We start from the raw sequence: 24,458 nt of genomic DNA, 5'->3' as shown, positions 1-24,458 counted from the left end.
TAATGCCTAAAATAATTCTGTCATGGTTATCCTGCTTTCTGAGATGTTATTCAGAAACCAGAGTTTGAGTTGCAGATCAACACACCAGAGTGATTCTCTTTGCCTGGATTGTGTTGTTTATATTTTAACCCAGAACACCTAAAACATTAATCTCTAGAATGCAGCAATGCAAGACCTAACAGCTTGAATTCACATGAAAGATATAATTAGAATCTGGTCGTGTGTTCCAAGCAGAAAAAAAAACTGTGAAGAATGGTGTCTCATTCTGACTTCAGCCTCGCCTTACGTGGGCATAACTTGATGCACGTCGCCCCAAAGCTGTACTTTCCGTCGGGGTTGGGAGCGAGCTGGTGGGTGTTAGGGTCGTAAAGCATGAGCCGTGGACATGCATCCTTACATGTCCCTTCATCCTGGAAGTCCTTACAGGCCTGCAGAACGCAAGCACACAAACAGCATTTCCCATGAGTGCACTAGTCCGAAAGCATCTTCAATGCCCTTGAGGTTACATTTACGGCAGCTGTGCACTCCTTTGGTATTGAATGTTTCACTGTAATATTGCAGACATGCACTGTGTTGTTTAATTAGAATAATTTCTGAAGTGTTATAGATTTAATAAGGACAGTCAAGCTTCTTGTATTTTTTTCAAAGGCGTTAGTACACTTCAATGGAAGCTTGTTTCCAACAGAATAGAAATACATAAAAAAGGTAATTGCGACTTTACAGGTCCTTCTAAACTTTCATATATTTTAGATTCATTGCACAACAATTGAAATATTTCAGGTTTTAATACTTATGATTTTGGCACACAGCTCATGAAAACCCAAAATTCCTGTCTCAAAAAATTAGCATATCATGAAAAGGTTCTCTAAACGAGCTATTAACCTAATCATCTGAATCAACTGATTAACTCTAAACACCTGCAAAATATTCCTGAGGCTTTTAAAAACTCCCAGCCTGGTTCATTACTCAAAACCGCAATCATGGGTAAGACTGCTGACCCGAACCTGTCCAGAAGGCCATCATTGACACCCTCAAGCGAGAGGGTTAGACACAGAAAGAAATTTCTGAACGAATAGGCTGTTCCCAGAGTGCTGTATCAAGGCACTTCAGTGGAAAGTCTGTGGGAAGGAAAAATGTGGCAAAAAACGCTGCACAACGAGAAGAGGTGACCGGACCCTGAGGAAGATTGTGCAGAAGGACCGATTCCAGACCTTGGGGGACTTCGTTTTTCAGCACGACTGAAAAATTGCCTCCATGCCACGCCGCATTGAAGCAGTCATTTCTGCAAAAGGATTCCCGATCAAGTGTTGAGTGCATAACTGAACATAATTATTTGAAGGTTGACTTTTTTTTTTTGTATTAAAAACACTTTTCTTTTATTGGTCAGATGAAATATGCACATTTTTTGAGACAGGAATTTGGGGTTTTCATGAGCTGTATGCCAAAATCATCAGTATTAAAACAATAAAAGACCTGCAATATTTCAGTTGGTGTGCAATGAATTTAAAATATATGAACATTTAATTTTTATCATTACATTATGGAAAATAATGAACTTTTATCACATATGCTATTTTTTTGAGAAGGACATGTATATCACGCAACTCTGACTTTTTTTTCTAAGAATTGTGATATAAAGTCGCAATTGCAAGTTATAAAGTCAGCTTTGTGAGTTGTAAAGTCTAAATACAGTGTTATAAACTGTATTTAGTCTCACATATAGCATTTATTATGTACTAAATGATGAATCAGCAAACAAGTGAATGGCTAGGAAATGAATTTGCACACGTGTGGTTCTCACCAGGCAGTCGGTTGGTTTCGGTCCAGTGCAGCCGGCGGCACAATGTTCGTTGCAGCAGTCGATGGGTTTGGGTCCCTTACACCTGCCCGAGCACTGCTCCGCACAGATCACTTTAGTCACTGGATTCAGAGAGAGAAAGAATTTCAGAGATCCTAAGCTCTTTCGGTGTTTGCTACAGCTGAGCACAGAAAAACAAATCAATATTCTTCTGTAGAGTTTTTAAAACAGTCCTTCAGGGTCAAGTAGTGTTCTTCAGCAGTCCTGAAATACACTACCCGGCCAAAAAGAAAAAAGTCACTTTTTGGATTTAAATAGGCAAATGCTTAAGAGTCAATGATTGGATCATTATTGCAGTGGTTATTATGTTTCTAGCATGTTATATGTTTGGCAACAGTTATTCTAGCCCTAACTGATGTAGTGTGTAGCTTGTCATTTCTTAAACAACCATGCAGAAAGACACATGGCCATATTCCAGGATGACAATGTCAAGATTCATCAGGCTCAGACTGTGAAAGAATGGTTGGGAGGGAGCATGAAGAATCAAGAACCTTAAATCCATTGAAAGTCTTTGGGCTGGACTCAAGATCTTGACCAAACATTGATGCACCTCTTTTTAAAATTCTTTTCTTTATATCTTTTTTCTTTATTTATTTTTTACACCTTCAAGAGGTGAATTTTTGAAAACTGATGACTCATTAACGTAAATTCCCTGTTCTAATATTACATTTACATTTGTATTTAAATCTAGTCTACAAACATATGCCATTACTATGGCATACACATAGAACATTATCAATTTCTATTTTTCAAATCAGATAAATGATAATTTTAGGCTGCATTAACTATGTCAGCCATAACCGGGATTACTTCCCATAACATCTGATGTATTCGTTACATCATAAGAAGTATGGCATATGCTAATGTTAATCTCTCTGTTCATCCCAAGGTTTACTGTAGTCAGCCTGATCCAGAACTTGTGTGTGTCCGAGAACTATTGTGTGATTGGTCATAAATTTAAAGTGGGCTGGGTTAATGCAGAGAAATGGAAATGTCTGCCTGCATTGACACTAATTGAACTGAGTTAGATTACATCACTGTTTTCTCCAGAGCGGCTCCTACAGCCGGAAAAAATTCTACATTATTTTCCTGTTAACACTGTGAACCTGCTTTGAAACAATCAGCATTGTAAAAAGCACTATATAAAGGTGACTTGATTTGACCAATTAGAGCAGAATGGACCAATCACAACAGACTGGGCCATCTGACCAATCAGAGCAGAGTAGGCTCTCAGAAAGACATGGTTTAGAGAGATTTCAAATTTCAGAACAAAACTTTTGAAATAATGTAATAAAGTATGTTTCCAGACCCTAGCTTCTAAAAGATGTCTGTCATTTTATTTTTGTTGGATTTTTGAAACACTTCACTACATATCGTGTCTTCACTAATTTAGTGAAAATCCTGAAAGTAGGAAAAGCATTCAGATTCAGTCACTTGAGTAGTTTAGGAACACTTACTTGTTTGGCAGTTTTGAGGGCCAGGGCCCCAACAGGAACCATTGTGACAGCTCGGGTCACACTTCTTACCTGTGGGATGTAGAGTAGAACAATCTTAATCAACATGTAACATTAATTATACCATTTAATATGTGTGTAATATATATATGTATGTAACACATATATACATATGTGACAATATATAATATACATAAGAAACAAACAATTCAGGGACTTACAGTGTTTTGCGAAGTTTTGTGCTGGCTCTTTAATTTTAGGCTGGCTCTTCATGTTCAGAATGTCAGTCCACTGGATGGTATCCACATTACATAAATGATCGTTATTGTTAAATTTTATTCCACCCTTCAGTATTTCTAGGAGGGAAAATGACAGTGTTTGAACAGTGCATTTATGCACAGTATGACAAACTTCACTAAGAGTGACAGCTGAAATATAGGTCTATTATTATTTTCCAAATATAACTTTCAACACTGTGCATGGAGATTAATGCATGTTATTACCTCTACAAAACAAATGTGCGAAAGACATAAATACAGGTCAGTTAGAAGCATGTGTTATTCCCATTTGAAATAAAAAAATAGGACAAAGAACACTTTTATATAACCACATACCAGTTAAACTAGTCAGTGGTAACTGGTTCACGCCTTGTCCAATGCTTTTGTTGTAGTTTAGGAGGACGGCCAAGGCAAATTTGTCTTCAAAAAGGGAGTGGCCTCGAATGATGCTCAGATTCTCAAGGGGGATGATGGGAGCCGAGTTGACCCCGATAAGAACATAGCCACCAACTTCTTGGATGCTCTAAAAAACATAAAACTTACTAAGCATCCAACACTAAAACTATATAAAAAGTTGTTATACTGCATTATTTAAATATTGTTGAGGCATCTGTCATGAAATACAAACTATAATTAGCAACATGCTAAAATTATTTGTTTACAGATGACTTACAATACAACCAAACAGTAAAACAGCACTGAACGTTTTATTTGTAAATGGATATATCATACCCTGAGAAAAGACAAGTCATGTTTTTCTGTCATGTATGTGATTTCCAGGTTTTCCAGAACCACGGTGCAGTTGCTGTACATTTTTACCAGAATCTGATAATGGTCATCCACTGTTCCCAGGAGCGTTAGTTTGTTGTTTGCCCCCTGACACACTTAAACACACACAGAGAAAGAACAATTACTGTAAATCCACAATAAAAGGCAAATACCAATAGAAGCATGCAAATGGTTTTGGTGGTAATTAAGTATTTGTTCTTTTTGCAATTTGTTCACCCATTAAACCTCCTAACCAAAATATTTTGAACATACTTTTGAACAAGCGGGAACAACATTGAAGTCATTTTTATTCATTCAATAAAACAGTAAGACAATGAAATGAATAATTCAGCAAAGATGCATTCATTTGATCAAAAGTGACAGTAAAGACTTTTATTTTGTTACAAAAGATTTCCTTTTCAAATAATTACTTAATATGATTTCCTCAAATACAGCAACCATTTTCATCATTAATAATGTTTCTTGAGCACCAAATCAGCATATTAAAATTATTTTAAAGGATTATGTTCATAAAATTAGTTTTGCTGTCCATGGAATTAAGTATCTAGAATAAAGTAACTAGAAAACAGTTATTTTATTTGTACACTGCAAAAAAATTGCGTTGTTTTTTGTTGGTTTAACTTAAAAAAGTAAGTAACTTGGTTGCCTTAAAATTTTAAGTTTATTGAAATTAAAAATTTGAGTTGATACAATAAAGGAAATTTGTTTAATAAATAGAAACTCAAAATATTATTGTATCTGAACCACATAACAAAAATGATAAATCATGAAAATAGCACTATTTGGCATGTTTCACTGCATCATCACAAGTAAAACACACACAGTTACCCAATATGCTTACAAAATCTTTTAATAATAATTTAATAAAGGTTGTCGAATCTCAAAAAATGTTCATTGTATTAACTCATTTTAATTTCAATTAACTCAAAATTTTAAGGTAACCAGGTCACTTTTTTTCTAAATAATTTTTTACAGTGTAATAATATTTCACAATATTACTTCTTTCACTTTTTAAACAGTGATCTGTTGAACTTAAAAAAGCAAGGAAACCCATTGTTTAAAAATAATTAAGTTCACATAACTTATTTTTTTAATTACACATGAATTTATTACAATTTTAAGGCAGCGGGTTTCCTAACTTTTTTTTAAAATTAAGTCAACTGATCACTTTTTACAGTGTTGGTGAGCATAAAAGACTTCAAAAAGCTTTATACAACAATTACAGTCTTGAGCCTTCTTGTTTATGCCACATTTGTGGAATTTTAGCCCATTTTGCAATGCAAATTTGTTCCAATTACACAAATTAGATGGAGTGCATCTGTAGGCTGCAATTTTCAGGTCAAACCACACGTTTTCACTTGAATTCAGGTCTAGGCTCTGGCCAAGCCATTTCAAAATCTTGATTTATACAAATAAAAGACTAAAATGATTGTAATGAATCAACTGTGAATGCTATACCAGATACTGAGGCATGTATGTGTCTTTTGCAGCTAATGAACCAATCAGAATTCAGTGTAGGTGGGCGTTTGTTTTAAGTGCTCTGAGCGGCAAAGGAAAGACTCTGTGGTGTGCCAAGATAAATAGTGATCGTTGCACAGAACTCCCCTGAATGCTACAAGAATTACGCTTTCTCACACACTTATCTGGTAAAAGATGATTACTACATTTACTTAGTGTGGTCTATATTTCTGCAGAGACACCATTACGAGCTGATTCAGAACACGGCCACAATCAAAACAGCTAAAACTGTGAGGTGTCGATGATTAATGTCAAAATTAGTCATCAACAACTCCTATTTTGCACCACAAGATATCCCCAAAGAGACCAACATCTTGGCAGTTTCCACTTATAGATGCATCAGACTGTAAAGTTGTGAATAACTCCATTACTGCATAAGTAATAATTAAGTTATTGTGTAACAGAAGACAGAGCCAGTCATTTCAAAAGAGACTTCCTAAGACATCACTTGGTTATCTGCAAAGGGTGATGGGAATTCCCACTCATTTAAAAGAAATTAGCATTTCATATGACAGACAAAGTAACCTCAATACAAATACAAAACAATGAATCAACAATGATGTGTTGATGGTTCATGGTCTGTTCTACTACTGTCATTTCTCTTCCTCCTAAGTTTTTTTTTGTGTTACTTCATCTTCACTTTTCTCTATCATTATACAATTATAAATTGCAGTGGTATTAAACTGCTAATTTGGAAAATAAAAGATCCTTTGAGGGAAAGTGAATAACTTTCAGAATTGCAGAGTAAAACAATAAACAAGTAGAATAAAATTCAAATGAAACTCTATGGTATTTTGGTGCAAATTCATCAGGTTTTGGTAGAAGATAATGAAATTTGGCAGATGCAAACATGGAAAGTTTTCAGCCAAAAGTGTATACCAAAAGTGTGTGTATATATATATATATATATATATATATATATATATATATATACACGGTAGTTATTTATTAATTTTAGCACATAAAGTTAAATTAAATGAAAATGAATTTTTTTCTGGTTTTAAGTTCTAACCAGAATAGCCTTGCCTTAAAGCTTCTCTTTTGTTTACACCAACCGGTTCTTATGTTTTTATAATCTTCCCAAATTCACATTAAAAGTCACTCTAACTTACTAGCGAAGAGATGGAGACGCTAAAAAAACATGATCATGAGCTGCTCAGGTGTAAAAGAACAGTGCCGTGCTTCACTCTGAAACACGCAGTACATATACAGTGTGTTTATTTAATTCAAATAGCAGCCTGCTATAAGCCACATCGTGATTTCTGTTTTAATCTCAGATTACATTAAATATAGGTTCACTTGCAGCTAGAATAAATAGGTTTTTTTCTGTTTTGTATGGTGAAGTATTGGGTGCCAATAGAATTTAACAGATATTTAGAAAGCACACCAAATAAATAAAGCATAATTTTGGGCATGTGAAGTTCATGCTGATATTAATACATTTCAATGTGGATTTTAAAGACCTTTTGGTTCTGTGTTGGGTCTAGGGCTGCACGATTAATCGAAATCGAACCGCAATCGCGATTTGGCTTGTGTGCGATTATGAAAGCTCAAAGGCTGCGATTTTAATTAAATAAATAAATGCCCAGTGTTAACGTAGACTCACTGTATTCCGGACATGTTGCACAGTAAAAAGTCCCGTAAGATATCAATCCGCGGTAAAATAAACCTGATTGGTTCGTCTGTCTCTGGGGACATGCCTTCCAGACATTTCAAAGTTTGATTGACACATTTTGGACGAATCATTTTGGAGAAATCTTGAAAAAACTGCAAGGAGACGCAGTGTCCGGATTACCGTTAGGACTCACGGTGTTCCGGACGGCTGAAATTTTCAACTCACTGTGTTTCGGACAGGTAAGGAGGAGTCGTTTCTAATATAAAACGCAAACATTTTAACAACTATAAGTTGGTAAAATAAGGATATTAATCTTCATATGTTGTATATTTATTATTTATAAGTGTCTATACACTGTTTTGATTGACGATTGCTCCTGTGAAGCACATGACAGTCCAAAATGGTGAAGAAGACATGCATTTTTAAGCTTTTCTGTAACTTAGCCTAATGTTAAAATTGTAATGTTACAATACTGTTGTGAGTTATTGTAATTATGGCTTCAAGTGTTTTTAAAGCATTATGTTTTTCTTTTTAACAGGCGAGGAGAGGCCAGGACACACTAGTGAAAGGGGGAGACCTGAATGCATTTTTTGATGTTCATTTTTTTATGTTATTAAAAGTTCCTTTTATAAAATGGTCTAGATTCATTTTTATTTGGTCCTCAAATAACTTATTGTCATAGAAATTACGTTATGATTAATGTTATTAACGTTACTTTTATGGCTTAATTATAAGTAATGTTAACTTAAACATATGTTAACTTAATGGCTTGATATGTTGTGAAATTGCATGTTATTATTAGTGTGTGCTGTCCTAACGTTAACCAGATAACGTGAAATTACGCAGATGTGTTGAAATGATTTTTAAAACAGCATCTAACATGAACGTTAATTTAACTTGAGGTGTTTTAATGAGGTTGCATTGATGCGCAGCTGCCACTCAAATTCATGTCGCTCAAAGTGCCTCATTGAAAGTTTATATGCCTTTAAAATGTACAAATATTTGCAAATTTAAACTCATAATTATTTTATAAGACCATAAGAATGTTTTTGTGTGTAATTTGCTGGTGGGCGACCATAGGTAAGCATGTTTTAAGAGCCAAGGTATTCTCCCCTCTTCCCTTAGTCCAGCCGGAAAACCCTCCCCCCGCCATTTTCTGAACAGTCATTGGTGCACGTTAAAAACTAGCGTTAATTTCTTTAAAATGACTGGCTCTGTGAACACAATGTATGTTGGAATTGAAAGAGGAGGAGGCAAAGATCACATGGATATATATAGATGCCGTGACCAGGAAGTGTTTATTTATAGAAATCGCGGAAAAGTTCAAGTGTCCGGAATACCGTGATGTCCGGAATACAGTGAGTCTACGTTAGCGAAGAGCGGTTCTGTAATAAACGCTGCTCCGTCTGAAAGTTGCTTATCGTGCGTTTGAAAAAGCAACACGAGTCAAACATCTTCACAAACTAGTGAAGCGTTCATAAACCTGTTCAACAAAAGACGTTTAATGTTTTACCTCAGTTCATATCGTCAGGCGAGTGTGTGTGAGCTGATGTGGCTTCTCATCAGAGTGAGGCAGACGATTCGTTCTTTTATAGTATTCTATGCCAATCAGCACTGCATTATAATACACTTTATTATTATGAAAATACCCTTGACGGCTTGAAGAACTCAAATACACCATATTTTGCTGCAGTCGTGTTTATTGTCGTCATATTTAATCAAAGCATCTCTATCTTCTGTTTACACAGCGTTAGCTTCACATCATGGATTTCCTGAAAACTAACGTCAATTACTTCTCTGACACAAATGTGGCGTTTTCCACTCGAGGGCGCCCTCTGGCTTTCAGTATGAATTAAAAACGTTTGGCTAATCAAAAAAAAAAAAAAAAAAAAAAAAAAAAAAAATATATATATATATATATATATATATATATATATAAAACTTCTAATGTTTTTTAGTCATAGGCTGTCTACATATTAATAGGTAACCCAGCAGTTTTTTTTTTTTTTTGTAAAATAAGTTCTTTAAAATATGACAAAATAATAATAATAATAATTAGTATTAGTATTATATTGTTATATTTATTCTGACATACTCTTTTTTATTTGTAATTATGAAAATGTTATTGTAATGGTAATATTTCTTATTTTTACAAATATTTTTAGCAGTAATAATAATCATAATAATAATTATTAGTCACATTAATATAAAAACATAAAATGTTATATACACACGCTTTTCATTTGTAAAAAATAATAATAACAATAATCGCATTTTAAATCGCAATCGCAATTTTACCCAGAATAATCGCAATTATATATTTTCCCCAAATCGTGCAGCCCTAGTTGGGTCACGTTTAAGGTCAACATTGTGTCCTGAACTGAAACAAAGTTGAGAGCCACTGCACTAGTTAGGCATATATGGTGCAATGTCAGTGATAGAAAGGGTTGTTGTGTGGGTGGCAATTCAGTTATTTAATGGGCTTAGATAACAGAGAGGCCAAACAACTCAACCAGTCTCAGGTCAAAGTTGTTTCTAGGTTTAGGATAAGCTAGACTCCACTTTCAAGATAAACGAATGTTGACACAGTTTAGAGGAGCCAGCTTGACTCAAGGAGACCAGAACCAGAAGAATAGAGCTTTATAGTCACTCTCTAAAACACTGAATGGATGAACTGCACAGCACAATTACAGAAACCCCTCCTCCAAGTCTTCTTAGCAAAACTTGTAGTATTGTACCGTGAGGTGAGCTGTTGACATGAGATTTATCACGGAGGATACTCACTGTCGTTGGGTCACATTCTTAGACGTGTCTGTTCTTGAAGGAAATGCTGAAGCTTGTAAACAACTGAGTGACAGAAGTCTCAAATTTCGTCTTTCTTAAAAATGATTTCAAGTTAAAGTTCACCCAAGCATAAAAATTCTGTCATCGTTAACTCAACCTTATGTTATTCTTTCTTCTGCAGAACACAAAAGCAGACATTTTGAAAAATGTATCAACAGAGTTTGTCCATACAATGAAAGTCAGATAGGGTCCCAAACAACACTGGAATCCTTGGGCATGGTGTGGCAAGCAGTCGAGGCAGAGGGACCGTGGGAGAACAGCATGAGGCTGGTGGCTTGACAGATATCTCATGGAAGAGCTTCAAGGCACAGTGAAGGACGAAAGAGGACCAGGCCTGGACTTTTATATTTTGTTTATGTTTTATTATGTGTGTGCGGCAGTCATCCATGAGGAGGCTGCACTTTTTACTTTCAGATAGTGTTAATTTATTTAAGTATTTGAATGTTTGCTGTTTCCCGCCTTCTTCTTCTCATATTAACATACCTTGTTACACACAGTACAGACAAAAAATATTTGTTATAAGGGTGCTCTGATTAGGATTTTTTCGGCCAATTACAGGAGGCATTATCTGCCAATACTGATCAAGGAAGCAGTATCAGCCAATCACAGAAAGCAGTATCGGCCAATCACAGGAAGCAGTATCAGCCGATTCCGATAACAGGAAGCAGTATCGGCCAATCAAAGGAGGCTAAATCAGCCAATCACAGGAGGCATAATATCGGCCAGTATCGATCACAAGAGGCAGTATTGGCTAATACCGATCACAGGAGACAGTATCGGCTGATCACCGATCACAGGAACCAGTATCTGCCAATCAAAGGAGGCAAAATCGGCCAATCACAGGAGGCGTAATATTGGCCAATACCAATCACAAGAGGCAGTATTGGCTAATACCCATCACAGGAGACAGTATCGGCCAATACCCATCACAGGAGACAGTATCGGCCAATACCGATCACAGGAGACAGTATCGGCTGATCACCGATCACAGGAACCAGTATCTGCCAATCAAAGGAGGCAAAATCGGCCAATCACAGGAGGCGTTATATTGGCCAATACCAATCACAAGAGGCAGTATTGGCTAATACCCATCACAGGAGACAGTATCGGCCAATACCCATCACAGGAGACAGTATCGGCCAATACCGATCACAGGAGACAGTATCGGCCAATCAAAGGAGGCAATCACAGGAGGCATAATATTGGCCAGTATTGATCACAAGAGGCAGTATTGGCTAATACCCATCACAGGAGACAGTTATCGGCTGATCACAGAAACCAGTATCAGCCAATCACAGGAGGCCGTATCGGCTAATACCGATCACAGAAAGCAGTATCCGCCAATCACAGGGGGCAGTATCGGCTAATACCGATCACAGAAAGCAGTATCGGCCAATCACAGGAGGCAGTATCTGATCACTGATCACATGGTTGAGGCCTTCTTTTTATCATGTAGCATTATTTATAGGGATGATTGGATCAGGATTTTACAGACATTAGTACATTAATACAGACAGAATGGATGCTGACAGTTAAGACATTTATAATGTTACAAAGGGGGCGAAAGACAAGTAGTTCTGAAGAACAGAAGAGGGTTTCTGTTATAAGAAACGGACAGTGTGTTTCACAGAGCAGAGTAAAGCCATCAAGCCATCGCCTACACACCGGACAAGATAAATTCATAAACAGTGTCTTAACGGTGTTATCTAGGATGGCCGATATGGAGTTACTCATTTCCTGAACCAGTCCCAGGCAGAATTAAGGCTTTCTGGAGCAAATGACTTGATGTTGATTTCACTGGATGTTGCATAAAACACATGACTCGTTGAGACAGTAGGATGTTTTCCATTAACACAGATGATCCTGTAGCATGTGATGAAGAAATTATGACCAGAGGTAACGTCACTTGTTTCAGATTGTCGTTAAAGATTGAGCTGGCTCACTTCCTTCAAGCAATCCTTCTGGCCCAGTGCCATGATTAGGTGTGTCTTTACCTATGCTGGCTCAACTCTAGGTATACTGTTCTTCTTTGGATATGACGTAACTGTTTGAGTGTTCCTTTTTGCCACTGGCTGTGGGTGTGCTGAACATTCTTCATAATGTGTGTTAAGTGTTCCCACGCATCCACACTAAACTCTAAAAATGCTGGGTTAAAAACAACCCAAATTGGGTTGAAAATGCAGCAGTTGGGTTGTTTTAACCCAGTGAATGGGTTGTTTGAACCCAGCAGTTGGGTTAAATGTTTGCTTAAAACAACCCAGTTGCTGGGTGAAAATAACCCAAATGCTGGGTTTGTCCATTTCAACCCAACTTGGGTTGTTTTTAACTTTTTTTAGAGTGTACAGTGTTAACACCAAAAAGAACCTTAGTCATGTAAAATTTGCTGCAATATAAGCTCTCACTTTATAAATGATCTTTATTGAAGAAGGTGCGAGTGTGTTTTGTTCCTTTAGCATGTTACTACAAAATTCTTCTGAAAATGTTTGTGAAAATTATAGTATGATGCAATTCCTGCTTAAAAATGCAACTGAAATTCACCTGAAATTCATCAGAAATTCTAAACATGCCTACTACATAAATAACTTCCCTGCCATTCACAAATCCTCTCCCATGACCTCAATGACCTCATGGGATAATAAAGTGTCCATCATGTGCACACTTCAGAATCTCGCCGGAAGTAGTACAGTCCCTGACAAAAGTCTTGTCGCTTCTGTACAAATGGACCTAAAGTGCCGCTGAAATATATTTCTAATCAAGATTTTTTTTTACAAGAAATGGCTCATTTTAATCCCACCAGTTTTTGTGATAATGTTTCAGTGAAAAACTAAACTTTCAAAAAGTATTCTAATATTCACAGCTTGGTAAAGCCCATTGGGTCAATTTTTGCAAAGACATAAGTGTTGTCACCTTGTCATATGAGCTTCACCTGTGACTAATAATGGATCAATTAGGTCTCAAGTGTGTACAAAAATAACCCCAGTATGCTAGACCTTCACATCAACTGCAACTAGACCTCTGCAAACATGCCTAAGATTTACCCTGAGACTAAAGTTTTGATTATCAAGAGGCTGAAGACCAGATCCACTGCTGATGTGGCAGACACCTTCAATGTGTCTCAGCGTCAAGTACAGAGGATAAAAAAAAGATTTGAAGAGACTGGAGACGTTTTTGACAAGCCCAGGTCAGGCAGACCCCGCAAGACAACTGCTCAAGAGGACGGTTTGTTGGCTCGAAAATCCAAGGCCAGCCCATTTTCCACTGCAGCAGAGCTCCACGAGACCTGGTCACCTGAAGTCCCTGTGTCAACCAGAACAGTTTGTCGGATTCTGTCTCGAAATGGCCTCCATGGTCGAATCAGTGCCCGGAAAGCCAGCACTAAACAAAAGACAATTGAAAAACCGTGTGGCATTTGCCAAGGCCCACAGCCTGCTAAAAGGATGGACGCTGGAAAAGTGGCAGAAGGTGGATTTTCAGATGAATCTTCTGTTGAATTACACCACAGTCGCTGCAAATATTGCAGGAGACCTACTGGTGCCCGAATGGATCCGAGATTCACCCAGAAAACAGTGAAGTTTGGTGGCGGAAAAATCATGGTCTGGGGTTACATCCAGTATGGGGGTGTGCGAGATCTGCAGGGTGGAAGGCAACATCAATAGTCTAAAATACCAAGAAATCTTATTATTACCAACCATAAAAGAGGCCAAATTCTGCAGCAGGACGGTGCTCCATCGCATACTTCCATCTCCACATCAAAGTTCCTTAAGGCGAATAAGATCAAGATGCTCCAGGATTGGCCAGCCCAGTCACCAGACAAGAACATCATTGAGCATATGTGGGGTAGGATGAAAGAGGACGCATGGAAGACGAAACCAAAGAATATTGATGAACTCTGGGAGGCATGCAAGACTGCTTTCTTAGCTATTCCTGATGACTTCATCAATAAATTGTATGAATCCTTGCCAAACCGCATGGATGCAGTCCTTCAAGCTCATGGAAGTCATACAAGATATTACATTTGGATCTCACAGCACCACAACTTAATTTGCTGACATATTTTTGTATTTGCTGTACATTTGTTCAATTTCTGTATAGGCGACAAAACTTTTGTCTTGCCAAAATTTGACCTTTCTGACTTGATTAAATGATAAATATTTTTTCTGTGAAAATTATTTATTTCAGTGCATTAAACATCATTTGTGAGGGTTTTAGCTTTTCATATGAGCTATTTCTAACACCAATTAATTAATTAAAAGTCAGGTTAATATCAGGTATTTCTAGAAAATAGATAAGCGTCAAGACTTTTGTCAGGGACTGTAGGTCATCTGGGGACTTTTCACCTACTGTTTTATGAATACTACATTAATTCAAATATACTACTGTGCTCACATACTGTTTTCCACATACTATATAGTATGGAAGTAGGCATATTCAGATGCAATAAATGTATTATTCTTTTTTTTTTCTTTTTTTTTGATAATCAAACAAGCTTTTTCTTAACCAGTTTTAGTCGTGATATGCTAAATTAATTAATTAATTAATTGTTAATTTTTTTTATTTATTATTAATTGTTAATTTAATAATTTTAACTTTACATACAGTTTTATAAGTAATACAAGTTACTTAGAGTGGGGGTCTAATGCTATTTCATGCATTCTGACTTTATGGCTAAAACATAAAAAAAATTAAATTAAAAAAAATGTATGGCTGTTTCAGAACTTTTTTGGCAAAACTTTACAATAAGGTGCATTAGTTAACATTCAGTAACTACATTAATTAACATGAACAAATAAATAATTGCATTTATAAAGCATTTATTTATTTTCATTAATCTTTATTTATTTACTAATACTTTATTCAAATCTTGTCAACCTTAGTTAATGGACAGTAAACTAACATGAACAAACCATGAAAAGCTGTATTTTTATTAACTAACGTTAAGTAAGGGATAATGTACACCCAGCCGGTTGTTATTAAGAAAAATATCTATTTTAAAAACATTATAAAGGAAACCTGCCTTGAAGTCTTCCATTGTAACCCACGGCTGTTTCAGCCACAAGATGGCGCCAGCGTTAAGCATAGAAGTAGTGTAAATGTATTACTCATTTGTTAGTTCATGTTAGTTAATGCATTAACTAATATTAACTAATGAAACCTTACTGTAAAGTGTAAACTTTTTGTTTTGAGTATGGCCCTGTATGACGTCACTAAGGGCGGAATTCCTTATATGGACAGTTCTCCAGGATGAGCGCGTGCACACATCAACCAGAGCGAGAGCGGGAGAGAGCAAGAATTGACAAAATGTAAAATGTCTACCTTGAATGCAATGTAAGTCGCTTTGGATAAAAGCGTCTGCCAAATGCATAAATGTAAATAAATGTAAATGTAAGCGAGAGCAGGGGCACGCCCATCAACGAGATTCGTTCGGCTTACGGAAGCCATCGACAGCCCTGTCATTTTGTTTTAGACCACGAAATCAACAATGTCACTAAAGTGTGTTTCTTGGCTGTGAGGGAAAGATAAGCTTGTTCTGCTTCCCAAAGAACCCAGTGTTAAGGAAACAGTGGATGGAGTTTACCCGGAGCAGCAACAGAGTTCTGCTAGTGTGTTCCCGGTAATGAGTCGAAACCGCAGACGGTGAAAGAAACTGCCTCAAATGTCTGTGTTTTGTTGCCAATCATTCAATTGCCAATCGTTTTGTTGTAAGTGCATTTAATGTTACAACACAAATGTATAGTGAATCGAAAGTCAGAGATAATACCATGAATGTATTGTGCTTTCTGACTCTTTAGCTCGCCCACTGCAAGTCTCCATGAGTTCTGACTTTTCGGAAAGAATCGGCACATCATATTTGTCTTTTATATATGGTAAAACTAAAGACACTTCAGAGACATGAAGGATGCAATACTACTCAAGATTAACATGAGACTGGCAGAAACTGTGTGTGCGTTAAGTACCCTTTAAAAGTATTTTTTAATTTCCAAATTTCCAAATTTCCAAGTTTTAGGAAGCATTTAGTCATTCAGTAGTTCTTTAGCTAGCGCACTGTTAACACACCGTTTATCGTTTTACTCTGAATTTTACACTCTTACTTTATTTATTTGTATTTTTTGCCTTTATGGCTGTACAGGCACTGCTTCTTCCATTATCTTAGCTGGAAAAGCATGACAGTAGGGGTGTTTCATTGACTAATTTTCACTTTTAGCATCAAACAATACTACTCTACTATATCTATAAGGCATGATGATTCTCTTGAACATTTAGTTTAACATCACGGGTCACAATTTCAGCACAGCTAAATACGAACTATGAAAGCAATCTTCACCTCAGTGTACACGATTCAGATGACCGCTCAAAAAACAAAATTCTTAATGCTAAATTTTTTAAAGGTTGCATGAAATGAAAAGTATTTTTTTTTGTGTGTGAGAGAAACAGCTTCTTGAACAAGAAAAAAATGTAGGGTTGGACTTGATTCTGTCCATTGGGGAATTGATTGGATGGTTGTGGTTTGAGTTAAAGATTACGATTTCACATATTTATTTTTTTGTTAACAGATAATAACGTGCACGGATAAATGATTTATTAATAAATACTGCAATATTCCATTAAAAAAAGGATCAATTCTGACTTTATGGTGGTTTTAAATTTGCATCAAACTACTGAATGCAGTAATCATTTCTACTAAAATCATTTTTAATACAACATAAAATCAACTAAATGGAACAGATCAATGTACGTTAATACATTGTCATTACCTGGAATGGAATTAGCTGTTCAAGTCATAATTGAGTTATGGGAAAATAAATCCACAGTTATGAGGAAATAGCAATGCTAAATGATTTCCAATGTAATTATACATCAGTCATTATTCTTTGGAGGCACCTATAATATTAAATTTAAACAGTGTATTTTATTATGAGAACACACAGATATATATTTTAAATAAATAAATCACACCAAATTAACAGGTTAAATTGTGAACTCCCTGTATAAAATATAAAATAACATATTAAGATAACATATTCATTTAGAAACATTTACACCTGACCCAAGTTTATCCACACTTAGGTTAAACGTTTAATTTGTTCTTCTTTGAAATTGCAAAAAAAAAAAAAAAAAAAAAAAAAAAAATTGGATTGCTTTTTTTTTGGCAAGAATAAATGCAGATGTTTTTGTAAAGTAATTTTGAAGTCTCTGAATCATCCTTCTTGGATTAGAGCTCAAGGCTAGGTTTAAAGAGCAGTTTAAAGCTCTCAGGACCACTACAAGCTTTAATGAGGAAAATAAAGCTTTTCCTCAGGTCTTCCTGTGCATTAAGCCCACACTTCCCTCTCCTGCTAGGACAGAATTGTTTGAGGATGAGGAGAGGAGGTGTATTCCGCTGCATGCGGCGCAATGTAAACAAAGATAGCATCACAACACAATGAAGGATTTTCAGGGTGTAGATGACAATAATGTATTCTGTGTCTTTGAAGCACAATTCTGGATTCCATCTGGGAGTGGATCCAATGAGTGGGATATAGACTTAAAACTGGAGATGCGGGGGTGTTCCAGATAAGGGACTTGAGGTGCACACAGGAAGAAGATGGAACAAACACAAAGACACACACACACACACACACACACACACACACACACACACACACACACACACACACACACACACACACACACACACACACACACACACACACACACACACACACACACACACATACACACACACACACACACACACACACAAAACTAACACTACTACAATTTTTAAAAAGTAGATGGCAATAAAGCAGAGAAAAAGAAAGAAAAAAAACAGCCCTTCTGACATTTCAGGAAGTTCCTTGTATGGGGTTAGTCATTGCATTACTCCAAACCCAGATGCTATAGTGGCCTCCGGGGAGGGCCGGGAGAGCAAGAAAGAGGGATGCAAAGGGCGGATTTGAGAAAACTGGGAAGAAAGACACGTGTTTGAACCGAGCCAGATGCAAAACACCCACGGAAGAGCCATGTATTTCATTTCACAGAATGAACTTTAAATGCATTATTGGCTTTACTACCAGAAAGTGATACTGTGTTGATTTCATTTCACCCACTGTAAAGCTTCCTCTTCTGTTGCACACCAGTATATAGGCTTCAGTGTTGAGAAGTAACAAATGTAACAATGCCATTGCTCTTTAAAAAAACATCAGCATATATCTTATATTTTATATATTAAATCTTGCGTTTCATGGTGTCTTAAGACATGAAATGACCGGTTTCTGCAAGAAACCAACGAATATTTATGTTATTTTTTTACCTCATAGCAGACGAATCTCATCTAATATTCCCAACATTACTTCTGCCAAAGAAGGTCAAAACCTGGCGCTATCATAGATCGGTCTATGAAAGATGTCCTCATTAGTGCCTGCGCAGACTACTCGAATGAGGCATCTATGTACATATATCTATGATTGTGCCATTATATTGAGCTTTTTTAGTGGAAGTAATGGTGTTGGGAATATTAGATGAGATTAAGCTAAGAGGTAAAAGAAACAACATAAATACTGTTCGGTTTCTTGCAGAAACCAATCGTTTCGTGTCTTAAGACATTAATGTGTCGCCACGAGCCAGAGGGTTTAATATTGATTCGTATGTCTCTGTTTTTTACTCTCATAGAAATACTTTTTTGAAAAAAAGAAAACTGGGTTTCCGCTTAAGTCAGTTTTTTATTTGACTGTTGATTTTTAATTAATTGATTGATTATTAAAAAATAAAACTTTATTTTCAGTTTAAAATAAAAATAAATAAAAAATAATGGTGTATCAATATAAAAAATCAAATAAGTCAAAAATAATAATAATAATAAAGAAATAAAAAAGAGCCCTATCGAAACTGTCCTTTCTCTCTTATATTCACTGTTGGCATGTCCTATACAACTCACAAGGAAAAGTACTTTATGATAATTTTGTGCTAATTTGCAAGATTTTCAAATAAGTACGGAACCTGCACCTTAAGCTTTTCCTCTGTTGGGCAAGAGTAAGCCGTATGAAAACATTGTACGAATTCATACGCATTTGAAAAACATAAAACAGTAACAAATAGACATAAGAGTGTGTTGTCTTGCCATAATTTTTTAGTTTGGACTGTTTATCTAGACCAATAAATCTTTATTCATACTGTACATTTGAGTCCCTGTGCATACATATTAAGTTAAATGCTACTGTTTTCATCTCAGTTTGTTCCATGTACAGTTGTCTGTTTAAGTGAAGTTTTTGAATTAAAGAACAATTTGTGTTTTGTGCCAGAGACATGTCTCTGATTTAATTATAAATTGAAATATTAGCCTTTTTACTCCAGTGTAGTTAGCTATTATGTATTAGTAGCTTTTAGTGAAGCTAACTACTTTTTCAGTAGCTTGGATGTAGTTAGCAATTTTAAGTAGCTACCGTTTCAACGTTTTAAGTAGCAAAATGGCACATTTCTCAATTTGAAAAATATAATTTTGCCCTTTTTCATCTACACAGGAGATATAAGCTGAACCTGATGGACACTGTGGTCTTAGATATAGTTTTTTTTTTTTTTTTTTTTTTTTTTTAGAACTGTAGTAGGATAATCAGTTTAATCAGACGAGAGAAGGTCATTCTTCTCGCAAAGCATCACACTTTTTTTTCTACGAAAACTCCTGAGAGAGACAAATAAGGACCTAAACCGAGGCAAATGTTTATCTCTCTTGGAAAGCGCTCCCTAACAACTCGGTGTTCATCTCCAGTTACACTTTGCAAATCTTTGACTTTGTTTATCCTGAGGCCCAAGGCTGGAATGCTGGAGAAAAGGACTTTTGAGCACCTAGCTGTAACATTAGCAAAACATTAGCACGCCAGCATTTCGCATTTTCCTTGTGGACTTGTGATCAAGTTGCGGTAAGGTCATAGGCTAGATCATATCAAGCTTGGTGGCTTGGGCTTAATCAGTAGAATAGTATAACGTGTATAGCTATTAGGAATTTAAAGGGCACCAAATTGTCAGAATGACCCAAAATGAATCTATTGTAAAAGCTACAAAACTGGTGAACATTCATCTTATGCTGACCGTGTGAACAAAACGTGCCCATTCATGACACTCAGATCCGTTACCCATTGAGTTGCTAATGTGATCACTGGTGCTTACACAGTCGTGGGCTTTATTCATCATTTTGGAAGAACCAGAGGGAGCCAAGGGCTGATTCATTGCAATGGATGTCTTCTTTCTGTCCACAGATTTGATTTGTGTCTCTTTCTTCTCAAGACGTAAACACTTTGTCTGTGTTTTTATAGGAACAAAGATGCACTGTTCTCATTAGCGTCCAAGCAAAGATCACTGGCTGATTTACAACGTTATGTGCAACCTCTTTTGTTGCTGTATATATGGCTGAGTTGAAACAATGTTCTATCCTAATCCAGCCAGATCATTCCAAATGGTGTATGAAACCCAACATTAGTGTTCGCAGGGCCGTAATTATGCCGTCAGGTCTGTCATAACCCTATAACATCAGATGACTAAGCAAAGTTGAGAAGGACATTATATTTTAATACAGCAACCAGCGAGCCAGCGCGGTCAGTAGGGTTTTGAAATCTTCAAAGTGAACTTCCAGAAAATGTGCCATGTCAAGTAAGTGAAGAATACAGAAGAAAACTGTTTTATGAGGTTGAGTCAAATTCCCTGGCTATAGCTTTTGTCCTCATTTCATAAGTGTGAGGTAATGGTGGCTAAAGAACGTGCTAACACTTAAGCTTACACATTTACTTATTGTTCCAACTCTAGACCAGAAGCACACTGAAAAGAAGACCACAGTCCTGTTGAGCAATTGATGTGCAGTTCTTGCGCTATTATAAGTCCATCAATAAGCAAAGTGTGCTAATATTCAAGTAGTATTATTCAAGAACTATTCAAGTTCAACTGTAAACAGAGCAACCATTTCCTTAACTTTAAATTCAATTTTAGTGACATCTAGTGGTAAGGTTGTGAATTGCAATCGCCCACTGCTCACCCCTCCCTTTCGAAGAGAAGCTATGATGGCCAAAAATCAAAAACAAAAAAAGTAGCCAGCGCTCTGTAAAAAAGTTTTTCCGTTTAGGGCTACTGTAGAAGCATGCTGGCCCAAAAAGTCAACGTCACTGTAAGGGGACCAGCGGTGTAAGAAGATTGAAATGGCTCATTTTAAGGTAATAAACATAATACATTATGTAAGGTCTTTATTAGGGATGTCAATTTTCACAAATTCCCATGATCGATCGTCGTTTAAATTAACGATCAATTAATCAATTAATCGTTAAACGTAATACTGAAATATGCGTCTACAGCAGTGGCGTATAGCCGACAGCATGACAGGATGTACAAATGCTGCTCGAAAAGTGTTCTTCACTTTCAAATGAATGAGAAGGATTTTTTTATCTCAACAAAGGGCTATGGGATTCTAAAATTAGTCGATGTGATTTATAATTTAATTAAATGACTTATTAATAACCAAATATAACCTAATACAACACCACCGCCGCTTCAGATCTGTTATTCAGAATGTGTGGACACTAGGGCTGTAACGATATGCGATATGAAATCGAAATCGCAATACGCAGGTCCACGAACCTGTATCGCGATGTGAGAAGGCAGAATCGCGACACACCCCTTCCAACTCCCAGAATTATCCTTCCTGTCCAGGTCCAACTTTTAAGTCAGCATTATGGCAACATTTCAGCTACCCGGTGGAGAACAAGGATGGCAATCGTGTAGTTGACAAGACCCACACAATTTGCCGTAAGTGTTTCAAGAAGCTTCCCCAACCGGCTGGCAACGTGGTGTGAGCGTGGCGTTTCTGTTGCGTGTCATCCGCGGGGGCGGCTGCGTGGCGTTTTCTCTTTCTTTGCACACCAGAAGCGTGTCTGACGCGGCGCTTCTGTTGGTATTTATGTACAGGAGGCCCTATACTTCATGTTAAATATATATTGCCTATTGGTACAGCAAAGAAAACGTCGGCAGTAGCCTATTGACCATACAGATATATGGTATTGACGGCAAAATAGGCTACAGAATACTGTACAGAATAAAACTGTTTTGTCCCCCCCATATCGAGGTTTGTATCGTACCGTGGGTCAAAAATCGTGATGCGAACCGAATCGTGGGTTTGGTGTATCGTTACAGCCCTAGTGGACACACACACACACACACACACACACACACACACACACACACACACACACACACACACACACACACACACACACACACACACACACAGTCTGGTTCACTATCTTTGTGGGGACTCTTCATAGACGTAATGGATTTTATACCGTACAAACCGTATTTTCTATCCCCCTACACTCCTGCCCCTAAACCTACCCATCACAGGAAACATTCTGCATTTTTACTTTCTTAAAAAAAAAACTCATCCTGTATGATTTATAAGCCTTTTGAAAAGTGGGGACCGCTGGCTGGTTACCACAATGTAGGTAATCTCAGGTTTTACTATCCTTATGGGGACATTTGGTCCCCAGCAATATAATATAAACAAGGGCACACACACACACACACACGCACACACACACACACACACACACACACACACACACACACACACACACACACACACACTGAAAAAAACATCAAGCAAAATGTACTTAATTTTATAATTTAATTTATTTAATTTAAAAGTTTTTTTTCACGCATATTTTTTAAGGAAATTTCACATCTGCAATTAAGTAAAGACTACTTAACTAAGTAACATTAACACACAAAAAAAGCAATTTTAGCTTGGCCAGCCCAGTAGAATGTTGAGTAATTTATACATAGTTGAAGTTCCCTTTGATATACTTTCTACTCAAACAATATAACACTGAATTAAACCACGCTTTTAATGTGTTTGTTTTACTTATATTTATTTATATATTTATTTTTGTAGAAAATAACTTCAAATGTCACAAAATGGCAAGTTACTAGACCTAACAACAAAACGAATGATAAATAAATCATTGTAAATACAGCTGGAAATCCCACATGCATGATGGGAACACCAGTATCAGAAAACACTTTCATTTACTCTTTAATTTCTACAAGCTTGAATTGAGTAACACTATAGAATTTACGTAGTTTTATTATTTTTTATCCTTGTCTGAACTAACTTTTTCATTATCTTTTTTTCTGTAGTATTTACTTCACTTCACAATATATATTATTTTATATTATTATCATTATATTATTTTAATAATATCATTATTTTATCTGTGTGTGTGTGTATGTGCGTGTGTGTGTGTGTGTGTGCATGTGCATGTTCGTGTGCGTGTGTGTGTGTGTGTGTGTGTGTGTGTGTAACAAGCTAAGGAAAAAAACGAGTGGGCAGCATGGGCAAAATTGTGTTCACTTTCCCATTTTCCACTAGCCCTACTCTGCAATAAAATAGTCTACTAAACCATTTGCTGGATAACCCACACATTTCACACATCATTCCAACCGGAAAGAGGCAGCTGCATTTCGGGAATCCCCTGTTGCCCTGAACCTTTTTCCACAAACTACAGAGGAGCACGCAATGAATCTCAGAGGTGACAGCTAACCACCAACTTCAGATGTTTCTTTAGGACGCAAACACAAAACAACACTCTTCTCGAGCATATTTATGAACAGCAGTATGTATTTGTATGATTATGTTTATTCCACTGCTAACAACCTAGATGTTGTATCATTATAACAGATGTTCAGGCATTTAGAACAAGCAGTGATGTTTTTGATTAGGAGTATGTGAGTGACCGAGGGGACGGAGCTCTGATTTAAAGAGTGAGAGTGCACATGGATGAGCTTCCTGTGGGCTGCTCCCAACCGTTACTCATCATTTACTCATTGTAGCATTCTGCATTTCACATTATGGCACACGTGGTTTTGTTCATTCAGATTAAGAATGACTCCCTTCCAGAGACTGACGCACAAGATGGACTACTCGCGCTAACCGTAAAGAGGTACACACTATGTTTCGCAATAGCAAAAAGGGTCTTGGTGTATTTTTGGCAAGTCTCTGCTAGAACTGTGACCAATCAGTTTTTCGCTCAGAAATCCAGAGGGGTTTGGATGACACATTAAGGAGTCATGTTTAAAATGTTGATTATGTG

At 36.6% G+C, this 24,458-nt stretch overlaps 1 protein-coding gene across 3 annotated transcripts in view; it reads right to left on the bottom strand.

Annotated features, from left to right (window-relative positions):
* Positions 1-24,458, bottom strand: part of egfra (epidermal growth factor receptor a (erythroblastic leukemia viral (v-erb-b) oncogene homolog, avian)) — an 85,828-nt gene that overhangs the window by 37,378 nt on the left and 23,992 nt on the right. For all 3 annotated transcript variants that reach the window (XM_067454322.1, XM_067454323.1, XM_067454325.1), the window contains exons 2-7: positions 4,323-4,474; positions 3,927-4,113; positions 3,534-3,668; positions 3,316-3,384; positions 1,802-1,920; positions 287-428 (exon numbers count right to left, since the gene is read on the bottom strand). In XM_067454322.1, the coding sequence (XP_067310423.1) occupies positions 287-428; positions 1,802-1,920; positions 3,316-3,384; positions 3,534-3,668; positions 3,927-4,113; positions 4,323-4,474 (804 nt within the window). The remainder of the gene's footprint in view (positions 1-286; positions 429-1,801; positions 1,921-3,315; positions 3,385-3,533; positions 3,669-3,926; positions 4,114-4,322; positions 4,475-24,458) is intronic.

The sequence above is a fragment of the Pseudorasbora parva genome, chromosome 9 (genome assembly GCF_024679245.1).
Source record: "Pseudorasbora parva isolate DD20220531a chromosome 9, ASM2467924v1, whole genome shotgun sequence".
In the NCBI taxonomy this organism is placed as follows: domain Eukaryota; kingdom Metazoa; phylum Chordata; class Actinopteri; order Cypriniformes; family Gobionidae; genus Pseudorasbora; species Pseudorasbora parva.
This window is presented reverse-complemented; position numbering and strand designations above follow the sequence as displayed.